Source organism: Dipodomys spectabilis, unplaced genomic scaffold (genome assembly GCF_019054845.1).
Source record: "Dipodomys spectabilis isolate Male_0828 unplaced genomic scaffold, ASM1905484v1 ptg000062l, whole genome shotgun sequence".
Lineage (NCBI taxonomy): Eukaryota > Metazoa > Chordata > Mammalia > Rodentia > Heteromyidae > Dipodomys > Dipodomys spectabilis.
In genome coordinates this window covers 375739-388299 of record NW_024870739.1, presented here as the reverse complement: position 1 = coordinate 388299, position 12561 = coordinate 375739, and the positions used below count along the sequence as shown (strand labels likewise).

The window sequence follows — 12561 nt, the reverse complement described above, 5'->3', positions numbered from 1 at the left end:
GTACTGGTTTGTATCTAGAAAAATAGGTTTTAGTGCCACTGGCAGGGAAGAGAATAATTTTAGGGGGGCTGGGAAGGTGGCTCAGTGGTAGAGCGCTTGCCTTGCATGCCTGAGGCCCTGCGTTCGATTCTCCAGCACCACATAAGCAAGAAGAAAAAAAGCCGCAAGTGGCGCTGTGGTTCAAGTGGTAGAGCACTAGCCTTGAGCTGAAGAGCTGAGGGACAGCGCCCAGGCCCAGAGTTCAGGCCCCATGACCGGACCCAAAAAAAAAAAGAGAATAATTTTAGGTGGAACAGTATAAAATTGCTGATTGTGTGACTAAACATGGCCAGTTATTGGCACTGTCGTCGGATTTTCGAGATGCATTCTTTTGTTGTACTGATGGTTCATGAATGAAACCAGTCTTGTGTGTGATAAGCAGGTGCTTTACCACCGAGCTACATCCCCAGCACTTAATTTATTTTTTCTTTTTTGCTGGTTGTGGGCCTGAACTCTGGGGCTAGGGGCCGTGCCTCAGCTCTTCAGCTCAAGGCTAGCACTCTACCAACTTGAGCCACAGAGCCACTTACAGCTTTTTTCTGCTTATGTGATGCTGAGGAATCAAACCCAGGGCTTCATGCATGCAAGGCAAGTGCTCTACCACTGAGCCACCTTCCCAGCCCCCCAACCCACCCAGTACTTAATTTTTTTAAATTGTCTCACTGTGTAGCGCAGGCTGGCCTCAAACTCTTGATCCTTCTGCCTCTGTCTCCTAAATGCTAGGATTGCACCACTATGTCTGGGTAAACGTATTATTATTATTTTTGTCGTTTTTTTTTTTTTGGTCGTGGGAATTGAACTGTGAGCCTGAATGCTGTCCCTCAGCTCTTCAGCTCAAGGCAAGCACTCTACCACTTGAGCCACAACGCCACTTCCAGTTTTCTGATGGTTAATTGGAGATAAAAGTCTCACGGACTTTCCTGCCCGGGCTAGCTTTAAACCTCGATCCTCAGATCTCAGCCTCATGAGTAGCTAGGCTTATGAGTGTGAGCCACCAGCACCTGGCAGGATACTGAGGTTCAAATTCAGGCCTTGTACTTGCAAAGCAGGAGCTCTACCACTTGAGTCATGCTTCCAGCCCTTTTTTGCCTTGGGGATTTTGTAGTGTTTTTCCAGTTATGAACTCTGCACCTGGGCACTCTCCCTGAGTTTTTTTGCTCAAGGCTAGCACTCTACCACTTGAGCCACGTCTCCATTTTGGCATTTTGTGGTTAATTAGAGATAAGAATCTCACAGACTTTCTTGCTTGGGCTTCAAACCATGTTCCTCAGATCTCAGCTTCCTGAGTAGCTAAGATTATAGGCATGAGCCATTGGCACCCAATTTACCTTAGTTACTTTCAAGTAATATCTCTCATTGTTATGACAAGGCCAGTGTGGACTGTGATCCCACTATTTTACTTATCCATGTTACTAGAGATGACAGGCATGTGCCATTTCACCCAGCTATTGTGCTTCCCCTGAACTGACATAACCTCAGTCACTGAATAAGATGGAATCTCAAACTTTTTTTCTTTTTTTGTCGGTCATGGGGCTTGAATTGTAGGCTTGGGTGCTGTCCCTGCACTCTTCAGCTCCAGGAGAGCGCTCTACCGCTTGAGCCACAGCGCCACTTCCGGTGTTCTAGTGGTTAATTAGAGATAAGAGTTTCATGGCTTTTCCTGACCAGGCTGGCTTTGAAGCGTGATCCTTAGATCCCAGCCTCCTGAGTTGTTAGGATTACAGGTGTGAGCCACCAGCACCCAGCGGAATCTCAAACTTTTATATCTAGGCTGGCCTAAAACTGTTGTTTCTACCTTCCAAGTACCTTGGATTACAGATGTAAGCTACCAGGCCCTGCTTAAATATATATTGCATGGGAGTTTTGTCTTTTTTCTTGTTGTTTTTGATGGCAGAGAGGTTTGAACTCAGGACCTTATGATTGTGAGGCTGACATAATACTGCTGAACCAAGCCTCTGGCTGATTAAGTTGGAGGTGTGTGTTTCTAACTTTGTGCCTCAGTGTCTACCTGTAAAAATAATAACTGAACCAGGCACTGGTGGCTCACACCTATAACCCTATAGCCCTATCTACTTAGGACAGAGTTTCAAAGTCAGCCAAGGGAGGAAAGTCAATGAGACTCTTATCTCCAACTTACTGCCAAGGGATAGCACCTAGGGCTAGAGTTCAAGCCCCAGTACAGGTACATACATACACACAAAGGTAACTGTGACAGGACTGTTCCTAAGATTATATGGGTCAATATATATCAAATATCAAGAATACTTCTAGGGCTGGGAAGGTGGCTCAATGGTAGAGCACTTGCCTTGCATTCATAAGGCCCTGGGTTTGATTCCTCAGCACCACATAAGCAAAAGAAAAGCTGGAAGTGGTGCTGTGGCTCAAGTGGTAGAGCACTAGCCTTGAGCTGAAGAGCTGAGGGACAGCACCCAGGCCCAGAGTTCAGGCCCCACGACCAGACCCCCCCCCCCCCAAAAAAAAAATACTTCTAAACCAGGTGCTGGTGGCTCATTGCTATAATCCTAGCAACTCAGGAAGCTGAGATCTAAGGATCTCAGTTTGAAGCCAGACCAGGCAGAAAAGTCCTGAGACTCTGAACTCCCATAAACTACTTAGAAAAAGCAGGAAGTGGCACTGTGGCTCAAGTGGTAGTGCTAAACTTGAGCAAAAGAAGCTCAGGGACAGTGCCCAGGCCCTGAGTTCAAGCCCCAGGACCAGCAAAAGAAAAAAAAAGCCAACAACAATTAAAAACAAAAAACAACACTTCCAGAGCCTCATAAGCTCTGGAGAAGTTGTAGTTGCTCTTATCACTGATCTAAACACTCAGAGTGCACTCATTCTGAGCCTGACTGAGCAGCCTTCACTCTCCACTGTATACTTGGGCCATTTATTTCAACACAGTGGCAGGCCTGCTCCAGCTCTCCTGAGGCTGGTGGTGGCCAGACCCTCAGCTCTGTTCTGTCCTCTCCTGCCCCTTTAGATCTGGTTCCTCCATCAGCACCTTTCCAGCTTCATCTCACAGACTGCAGCCTCCTCCTAAAATGTGAACTTCTCTGTTCTAGATCTACCTCGCTTCCTCTCGGCCTCCCTCACTTCCTCTTTGTAGGTTACTCATCTGTTCTCTCCCTCCCTTCTTTCCTGCACCTGTCCATCTCTTGTCTTTCCCAGCCCAGACCCTTGCCTGTCCCTCCCACAAAAGAGCACACAGTGGTCTTGTTTGGCACCAGTGTTTATTTCCAAGAAGGGCTTGAAGGACTGCACACAGGAGTCCTGGGTTCTCCGACTTCTCATTTGGCTTGTGGGTTACGGAACTTTCGTCCAGCAAAGACAGCCTTGTCTCCAAGAGCCTCTTCAATCCTAGAACACAGACCAAGTCAGAACTGTCACCTGCTAGTTGCATTCCCCCCACCAGTGCCCAGGCCACTCCCTCTGCTGTACCTCATGAGTTGGTTGTATTTGGCCAGACGCTCAGAACGACAGGGGGCACCAGTCTTAATCTGAGATAGAAAGAGGGATTCCGAGGTGAGGTAAGGCTGACGGGGTTAGGCCTGGACCCAAAGAACAGCCTGTGATGGCATTCAACCCAGAGCCAGAGCACTGAGGATGCCAAGAAATCCGGGTCAGATACTTAAGAGGGAAGCCCCAAGTACCTGTCCAGTGCAGAGCCCCACCACAAGGTCAGCAATGAAAGTGTCCTCAGTCTCTCCGGAACGGTGGCTCACCATCACCCCCCAGCCATTAGACTGAGCCAGTTTGCATCTGAGTAAAGACATGTGATTAGGCCTTGTGAGATCTCAGGAGGAAAATCCAGAGAATAGAGCTTTTCTCTCTCCTTTTTTTTTTTTTTTTTTTTGTCAGTCATGGGGCTTGAACTCTGGGCTTGGGCACTGTCCCTATGCTCTTCAGCTCAAGGCAAGTGCTCTACTCCTTGAGCCACAGCCAGTTTTCTAGTGGTTTATTGGAGATAAAGAGTCTCATGGACTTTCCTGTCTGGGCTGGCTTTGAACCATGATCCTCAGACCTTAGCCTCCTGAGTAGCTAGGATTACAGGCGTGAGCCACCAGTGTTCAGCTATTCATTTTTATTAAGTAGTTATACAAAGGGGTTTCAATTCCAGCTTTCTCTTCCGTTTTTACTAGTGGTCTTACTCCTCTTTCTTGTCTTTGTCTGTTTCTTTTCTCTTCTTGCCAGTCCTTGGGCTTGAACTCAGGGCTCGTGTGCTGTCCCAGAGTTTCTTTTGCTCAAGGATAACACTCTTCCACTTGAGCCCCAGCTCCACTTCCAGCTTTTGGGTGGTTAACTGAAGATGGGAGTCTCATAAACTTTTCTCCCTGGTGGGTTTTGAACTGCAATCCTCAGATCTCAGCTTCTTGTGTAGCTAGGATTACAGGCATGAGCCACTGGTGCTTAGCCACTTTTTTCTTTGTTGGCCTACATCAGTTTTACAGGTAGGAATTTCATTGTGACATTTCCACTCACAGATGTATCTAATGTATTCCAATCAAATCCACCTCCTCTAATCACTCTCCCCCAGCCCCAGAAGTGATCACTTTCCAAGGAAAGCAGTCACTAAATTCTTTGTGAGGTAAGAGAGATTTCTGATCCTTTTTATTTTTAAGTTTTAGCAAGGATTTATTTTTCTATAACTGATTTAAAGTAGGGAAAAAATAGAAACATTTTCTGCTTCCCATACAGGAAATGAAGTTAAAGACTCTGAAATTTAGCCAGGTGCCAGTGGCTCAAGCCTAACTACTCAGGAGGCTGAAATCTGAGAATCACGGTTGGAGCAAGAAAGACAGTGAGACTCTTATCTCCAATAAACCACTAGAAAACCGGAAGTGGTGCTGTGGCTCAAGTGGTAGAGTGCTTGCCTTGAGCTGAAGAGCTGAGGGACAGCACCCAGGCTCAGAGTTCAAGCCCCATGACCAACAACAACAACAACAAAAGACTCTGAAATTTGCCTGGTGTCGGTGGATCATGCCTATAATCAATCTTAGCTACTCAGGAGGCTGAGATCTGAAGATCATGCTTCAAAGCCAGTCCAAGCAGACAAGTCCATGAGACTCTTATCTCCAATAAACCTCTCAGAAAACCAGAAGTGGCACTGTGGCTCAATGGTAGAACACTCGCCTTGAGCTGAAGAGCTGAGGGACAGCGCCCAGGCCCAGAGTTCAAGCCCCACGACTGACAAAAAAGAAAAAAAAAAAGATTCTAAAATTTCTGATCTTGAATTCCATACAGGAAATGAGGGGTAAAGATTCTGAATTTCTAATCTGAATATGTGAGAGCTTGGTGAGAAAAACAGCAGAATCTAGAAGAGAGGGGTAGGGGACATAGCAGAGCCACAAGGGTCAAAGCTCTTACAGTCAGGCTTGGAATATAGGGTCTTGAAATCAAATGCTAGGGGAAGGGTGGAGTTGGGGAGAGACTGGGTCAGACTAGAATAGGTAAAGCTGGGACTGACATGGCTTGCATGGGGAGGTACTCACGCCTGGATGGACTCAGTCACTGAGCCAATCTGGTTGACCTTCAGCAGCAGGCAGTTACAGGCTTTCTTCTCAACAGCCTGAGCAATCCTCTTGGGGTTGGTAACTGTGAGATCATCCCCTACAATCTGGATGTCCACTCCAGAGAGGAAGGAGGTCCACGTGGCCCAATCATCCTGGTCAAAGGGGTCCTCAATGGAGACCACTGGCAGGATGGGAAATAGTTGGAAAGGTGAGAAACTCTAAGAAGCAGAGTTTGGATGGGGTTTTTGAAGGGGTTGAGGATTGGAAGGTTCCCCCAATCATGGCCAAGCCAGGCCCAGAAACAAATGAAGCAGTTGTAGGGAACTTGGGCAAGCACACTGGAGCATCTCTCAGGATACTGCTTCTTTTTCTTCTACTTTTTTTTTTTTTTTGCCAGTCCTGAGGCTTAAACTCAGGGCCTGGGCACTGTCTCTGAGCTTCTTTTGCTCAAAGCTAGCACTCTACCACTTGAGCCACAGTGCTACTTCTGGCTTTTTCTGTGTGTGTGGTACTGAGGAATCGAACCCAGGGCTTATCACTCAGCCACATTGCCAGCCTCACCAGGATAGTTCTTGATGAAGCTCTTGTACAGCTCCCCAAGCTTCTCCCCAGTAATGTGCCGGGCAGGATCATCAGGGGACTTGAAGTCAAGATCGTACTTCCCATTGCGATAGAATTCAGATGCTGCAACATCCATTCCAATCACCACCTTGTCTGGATAACCAGCTGCCTGGATGGCCGTCTTCAGAAGCTCCAGAGCTGGGAGAGCAACAGGAAAGGACCTGAGACTTGAGAACCCACACATGTGTGCAGCCACCCCTGCCCAACACCCGTGGCTACCCAGGGGGGTCTGGTGCCCCAGGGTGCTCAGCACTGACCCTCATTGTTCTCCAGGATGTTGGGTGCAAAGCCGCCCTCGTCCCCCACATTGGTAGCGTCCTTCCCATACTTGGCCTTGATGACCCCCTTGAGGTGGTGGTAAACCTCGGCACCAATACGCATGGCTTCCTTGAAGGAGCTGGCTCCCACTGGCAGAATCATGAACTCCTGCATGGCCAGTTTGTTTCCAGCATGGGAGCCCCCATTGATCACATTGAAGGCCTGAGACAGGGAGAGGGTATTCAGACACTGGGCCAAAGTGTGAGAGGTCAAGAAGAGAGGAATGGCTGGGAATGTGACTTAGTGGTAGAGGGCTTGCCTAGCATGCACCAAGCCCTGGGTTCAATTCCTCAGTACCACATACACAGAAAAAGCCAGAAGTGATGTTGTGGCTCAAGTGGTAGAGTGCTAGCCTTGAACAAAAGAAGCTCAGGGACAGTGCCCAGGCCCTGAGTTCAAGCCCCAGGATTGGCAAAAAAAGAAAAGAAAAGAAAAAGAAAAAAGGAACTGGAGGTTGGGCTTCTGCAAAGGAGCTCAGGGTCAGCATCCAGGCCCAGAGTTCAAGCCCCAGGACCGGCAAAAACAAACAAAAAACACCCAAAAACCTCTATTCACTTGATATTATTATTCCACTTTCTTTACTAAGGAAACTGAGGCTCAGGGAGCCTCAAATCACACAAGTAGTAAGCATACAGGGTCAGCTGTTATCTTTAGAGTCTATGTTCTTACACATCTTCCTAGTAACAATACATAATAACATCATTGAGATTAAACTCAAAGAGTTTCCATTAAGAGGGCATTGGTTTAATAAGGACTCAGGAAGATACAGAGACATGTAAGGATTTTTTTGCTGTGAAGAGCTGTCAATCTGATTTGGAGAAGTAAGGATGGAGTGAGTCTAGAGTCTAGAATTTACTTAGTGATCAAAAAAATGAAATGAGGGGGCTGGGAAGGTAGCTCAGCGGTAGGTAGAGTGCATGCCTTGCAAGCATGAGGCCCAGGGTTCGATTCCTCAGCACCACATAAACAGAAAAAGCCGGAAGTGGCGCTGTGGCTCCAGTGGTAGAGCGCTAGCCTTGAGCTGAAGAGCTGAGGGACAGCGCCCAGGCCCAGAGTTCAAGCCTCATGGCGGGCAAAAAAAAAAAAAAAAAATTCATAAAAAATGAAATGAGCTAAAATGAATCAAATGAATTGAAAAGAATTAAAATGAAAGAGAAAAAAAATAATTAAGCTAGGCGCCAGTGGCTCATGCCTGTAATCCTAGTTACTCAGGAGGCTAAGATCTGAGGATCACAGTTCAAAGCCAGCGGGCAGGAAAGTCCATGAGACTCTTATCTCCAATAAACCACTAGACAACCAGATGGCACTGTGGCTCAAGCGGTAGAGCAATTGCCTTGAGCTGCAGAGCACAGGGACAGCGCCCAAGCCCAGAGTTCAAGCCCTACAACCAATAAAATAATAATAGTAATAATAATAATAATAATAATAACGAAATCCTAGCCTGAAATCCTAGCTACTCAGGAGGATCTGAGGATCACAGTCTGAAGCCAGCCAGGGTAGTAAAGTCCATTAGATTCCTTTATCTCCAGTTAACCACCTAAAAGCCAGAACTGGTAAGAGTGTCATCTTTGAGCAAAACTCCCAGGCTCTGACTGAGTTTAAACCCCAGTACTGGCTCAATGAACAAACAAATAAGTAACTTAAGAGGAAGTGCTGATGGCTCATGTCTGTAATCCTAACTACTCAGGAGACTGAGATCTGAGGATTGGGGTTCAAAACTAGCTTGGGCAGGAAAGTTTGTGGGACTCTTATTTCCAATTAACCATCAAAAATCCAGAAGTGAGGGGCTGGGAAGTTGGCTCAGTGGGTAGTGCTTGCCTCGCGTGCATGAGGCCCTGGGTTCGATTCCTCAGCACCACATAAGCAGAAAAAGCCAGAAGTGGCGCTGTGTCTCAAGTGGTAGAGCCTTGAGCTGAAGAGGTGAGGGACAGTGCCCAGGCCCAGAGTTCAGGCCCCACGACCACCACTAACAACAACAAAAAGCCAAAGGTGAGCAAGGTATTGGTGGCTCACACCTGTAATCTTAGCTACTCAGGAGGCTAAGATCTGAAGATTGAGGTTTAAAGCCAGCCTGGGCAGGAAAGTCCGTGAGACTCTTATCTCCAATAAACCACTAGAAAACCAGAAATGGCACTGTGGTTCAAGTAGTAGAGCACTCGCCTTGAGCTGAAGAGCTGAAGGACAGTGTCCAGGCCCAGGGTTCAAGCCCCATAACCACCCCAACAACAACAAAAAAAGCCAGCCAAAAGTGGAGCTGTGGCTCAAGTGGTAGAGTGTTGGCCTTGAGCACAAAAGCTCAGGAACAGCGTCCAGGCCCTGAGTTGAAGTTTCAGGACTGGTACCAAGAAAAGAAAAGGAAAGAAAAAAGAATTACTTAATGAAGGTACTGAGTTACACAGCCAGGCTAAGTGGATGGTGTGGATTGTGGGAAAGAGGGAGGGGCTGCAGCTCAGCAAGAGAGGTTTGATTTCAGGAAACTGCTCATTTGGAGCTGGTTAAATTCCAAAAGGTACATTTTCCACTGGGGATCTGGAAGGGATGGCCACACTTACAGGCACTGGGAGTACAAGGTTGGGGTTCCCCGCAAGGTCTGCAATATGCCGGTACAGTGGGACCCCCTTCTCAGCGGCTCCTGCCTTACACACGGCCAAGGACACGCCCAGGATAGCATTGGCCCCAAACTTGGCTGGAAGGAGGCAATTGGAAAGAAAAGAGTAAGATCTTCTCTTGCAAGGCATTAAATTCTTTCCTTGTACATTAAGTTAGGAGGAAGCCAAAGCTCCAAGGCATGGAGCACCAACGTTTTATTTTATCTTTCCCTCCCCAGCCTTGCAGCGGACCTCAGAGCTCTCTTCTCCCCTCAGGAGAATGAAAGTGTCAGTTTCACATCTGTGTCCACAGCCAAGTGGCTGCCTGGCAGAGGACAGGCATCAGGAAATGCCTGTGGAATGAATAAAAAGCCATCCAGCGATGATGTGCCCAAGGATGTGGGACACAAAAATAACCTCAGCCAGATCTCAGCCTCTGTGGTTTCTCTCGACCCCTCCTCCTGCGCTCTACGCCTTCCCCAGCTCTGGCCCTTTGCTTACACTTATTCTCTGTCCCATCCAACTCAATCATAAACTTGTCGACTTTTTCTTGATCCACAACACTTAGTTTCTGGAAAGACAGGTTTGAAGAAGAAGGGCAGAGGTCAGATTTCTCTCCAGAGTCAGGGCATGTGTAAGAGGAGAAAGGACAAGTGAAAATACTTGGGAGAGAGGGTGGTTTCATGGGGGAAGAGAAGAAAAGGGGAGCTGGCCCCTCCAACTTACTTTTTCCAGCAGAGCCGGACCCAGAGTCTTGTTGATGTGTTCTACAGCCTTCAACACTCCTAGAAGCCAGAGAAGGGGGTTCAATTTCCAAGTGGAACAGGCCTCTGCCATAGGCTTTGAGATCCAGTCCTCTACCCCTGTGAGCTCATGTCCTGAAACCACCCACACAATTTTCTCTTCATTAGCTTTTGCTCACCTTTCCCCAGGTAGCGTGCTTTGTCTCCATCTCTTAGTTCCAGAGCTTCATATATACCCGTGGAAGCTCCACTGGGCACAGCAGCTCGGAATCGTCCTGGGACAGGAGGAATGGAAAGGTCAGAGAGCATTCTCCCAAGTGCCAGGGTCTCCTCTGTAGGCCCAGGGACTGAAGACTGTGGAGGGAGGGAGGAAGAGGACAGAAAAAGGAAGAACACACACACACACACACACACACACACACACACACACACACACACACACACACACGGCTTCCTCAGTTTGGGAGCCCAGTTAAACAGGGAAGGCCTGGGAAGGCAAACCCCAGCCTGGGAAGGCAAACCCCAGAAGGGTAAGGCAAGGCACAGAATTGGGAGACAAAGGCCAAGTGGGGTGGGGTCTTCTAAGGGAAACCAAGTCAATGAGCCAGTTACCCTTGGCTGTATGCAGGTCCACCTCCACTGTGGGGTTGCCCCTGGAGTCCAGGATTTCCCGAGCAAAGATTTTCTGCATGGCCATGGCTATACCACAAGAGGTGTGAGTTAGTGTGACAGTTGATCCCTTAAGGAACTAGAAATCCCTTGCCCTTTAAGAGCAAAGGATTTGCCACTCCAAGAAGGCAGGTGCTGAAGCTAAATATAACTTATAAAAAGGTCACAGACCAAGAGGCAGGCCCAGCCCCTCCCCCACTCAGAATGGCTCCTATTCCACCAGGAGTCCTAAGAACTCCTAGGTCTCTGCTTTATAACCCCTGGGGTCCCACACCACTCTGAGAACCTCCAACTCTCCAAAAGCTGCTGCACTATTCCTTCTTCTTTCCTTTCTTCCTCTCCTTCTCTCTCTGTCTCGGTTTCTCTCTTTCTTTTCTTTCTCCAGTCCTGGGGCTTGAACTCTGGGCCTGCTGCTGTCCCTGAGCTTCTTTTGCTCAAGGCTAGCATTCTACCACTTGAGCCACAAGCCACTTCCGGCTTTTCTTTCTTTTTCTTTTTTGTAATTTATTGGAGATGAGAGTCTCATGGACTTTTCCTACCAGGCTGACTTTAAACCATGATCCTGGAATCTCACAGCGTCCTGAGAAGCTAGGGTTATAGGCATGAGCCACTAACACACAACTCATCCTTCCTGGTCATGCAGTCTGTTGGACAAGGCTTCCTAGCCATTAAATCACCTTGTTCCCAGGGTCCTGCTCTAAAATCCTCCTGGGCCCTAAGTTCTCCAACTCTAACTTTCTCCATTCTCACTCCTGTTTCCAAGCTTCCTTTCCCTTCATCCTTGGGTACTCCCAGTAAATGGTCCATCCTGCTTTGCTCCAGCAATGCCAATCTCTCTCAAGCATCCCCAATACTAGGAGGAAATAAAAGCTGAAAATTTCCCTTATTTTCTCCAAGTCAGCACCACCCACACCTGCATGCCCTGTGGTTGGAAGTCTCACCAGACTTGGGATGTCTTCCCTGGAACTCTGCTTCTTGGTGGCAGCTGGGACAGTGTCAGCCCACCCCCTCTCAGGCTGGGCATTTATCCCCAAGCCACCCAGTCCCCCGGCCAGCCCCGCCTCTTCGCTCAGTCCTCCCCCCTCCCCCCTGGGCTGGCAACCAAGTGCCCACTACAACCTAAAGCAGAAGCATTTGGCCCCGGGCACCTGCCCCCTTCCCAAAGGCTAATGGATACTTCCTCAAACACTTTCTTTTCTTAATTTTTTTAAGGGGGGGGGGGGGGAAGGCCATACTTTGAATTCCATCCCTTGGAAGGAGCAGCGGGGAGGGCTTGAGGTTGAGGGTCTCTCCCTCCCCAGGATTATATTCCCCTTTTGCAAAGGTTAAAGAGGAACTAGTGCCCTTTAGGAAAGGCCAGAAGTAACCTGAGCCCTACAGGGCTGGGGAGGGGGCCTGGAAGAGGGGCTGCAGGACTGACATCCACGCTTGCTCAGCTCCGTCCTCGGGACTCTGCCCTTCCTCCGGGGGGGGGGGGGGGGTAGGGACCTGGGACGTGGGGCTAGGTGAGATCTCAAATCGAACCCTCCCCCCACCCCCAGAGGCGGGAGGGTCTCACCTCTCAGGGTCCTCATCGGGGGCCCCCTCGGCCCCACCCCACCCCACCCTTCCTCCTCCTCGCAGGCAGTGACGGAGGCTGGCGGAGGGAGGGGGCAGGAGACGGATTTAGACGGCGCCGGGAGCGGGCGCTGCGCCCGGCCTAGAGCGCTTGGGGCAGCTACTTGTCGCCCCGCATGGAGCCCGCGGATCACCACCCTTCTCCCCCCGGCCCCCCGCCCCGGTGGCGGGCGCTTCGGCTCGCGACCCCCGCCCATCGAGGAGTGTTGTTAGACCGGGAGTGAGGAGCAATGATTGGACGGGAGGAGGGGCGGCCTTTTGTGAGTGTAGTGGCGGAGGCCGACCCCGCGGCCCGCCCGCCGCCCTGCAGGAAGTGGGGTGCTGCCCTCCCGCAGCTCTCTCCGCCCTGGCGGGCCGGGGGCAGGGTGTGTGTGTATGTGTGTGTCTTGTCCCTCGTTCCGCTGCAATCTGGGCCAGCCGACGGGAGATCTCGGAGCCTCATCCCGGCTCCGAGGC

The 12561-nt window shown here is 49.4% G+C and overlaps 1 protein-coding gene across 4 annotated transcripts; it reads right to left on the bottom strand.

Moving 5' to 3' along the window:
• Nucleotides 1-3250: 3250 nt before the first annotated feature.
• Eno3 (enolase 3) lies at nt 3251-12093 on the bottom strand. 4 transcript variants are annotated; one of them, XM_042680558.1, is made up of 12 exons: nt 12047-12093; nt 10432-10518; nt 9999-10094; nt 9803-9861; nt 9578-9647; nt 9041-9174; nt 6428-6650; nt 6111-6308; nt 5529-5730; nt 3690-3798; nt 3478-3536; nt 3251-3396 (listed from the first exon to the last, which is right to left on the bottom strand). In XM_042680558.1, exons 1-12 carry the CDS (start codon nt 12060-12062, stop codon nt 3327-3329), a joined length of 1323 nt encoding a protein of 440 aa, XP_042536492.1. In that variant the 5' UTR covers nt 12063-12093; the 3' UTR covers nt 3251-3326. The 4 variants fall into 4 exon arrangements, with proteins under 4 accessions (XP_042536492.1, XP_042536493.1, XP_042536496.1 ...); XM_042680559.1 differs by lacking the exon at nt 12047-12093 and adding an exon at nt 11430-11497; XM_042680562.1 differs by lacking the exon at nt 12047-12093 and adding an exon at nt 11435-11454.
• Between the last annotated feature and the right edge of the window lie 468 nt (nt 12094-12561).

Coding starts and splice junctions, on each gene's coding strand:
- Eno3 (XM_042680558.1), bottom strand. Junction 3,799..5,528: donor GTGACTGAGTCCATCCAGGC/GTGAGTACCTCC, acceptor GTCTTTACTCAG/ATGCAAACTGGCTCAGTCTA. Junction 3,537..3,689: donor TGGGGCTCTGCACTGGACAG/GTACTTGGGGCT, acceptor TTTCTATCTCAG/ATTAAGACTGGTGCCCCCTG.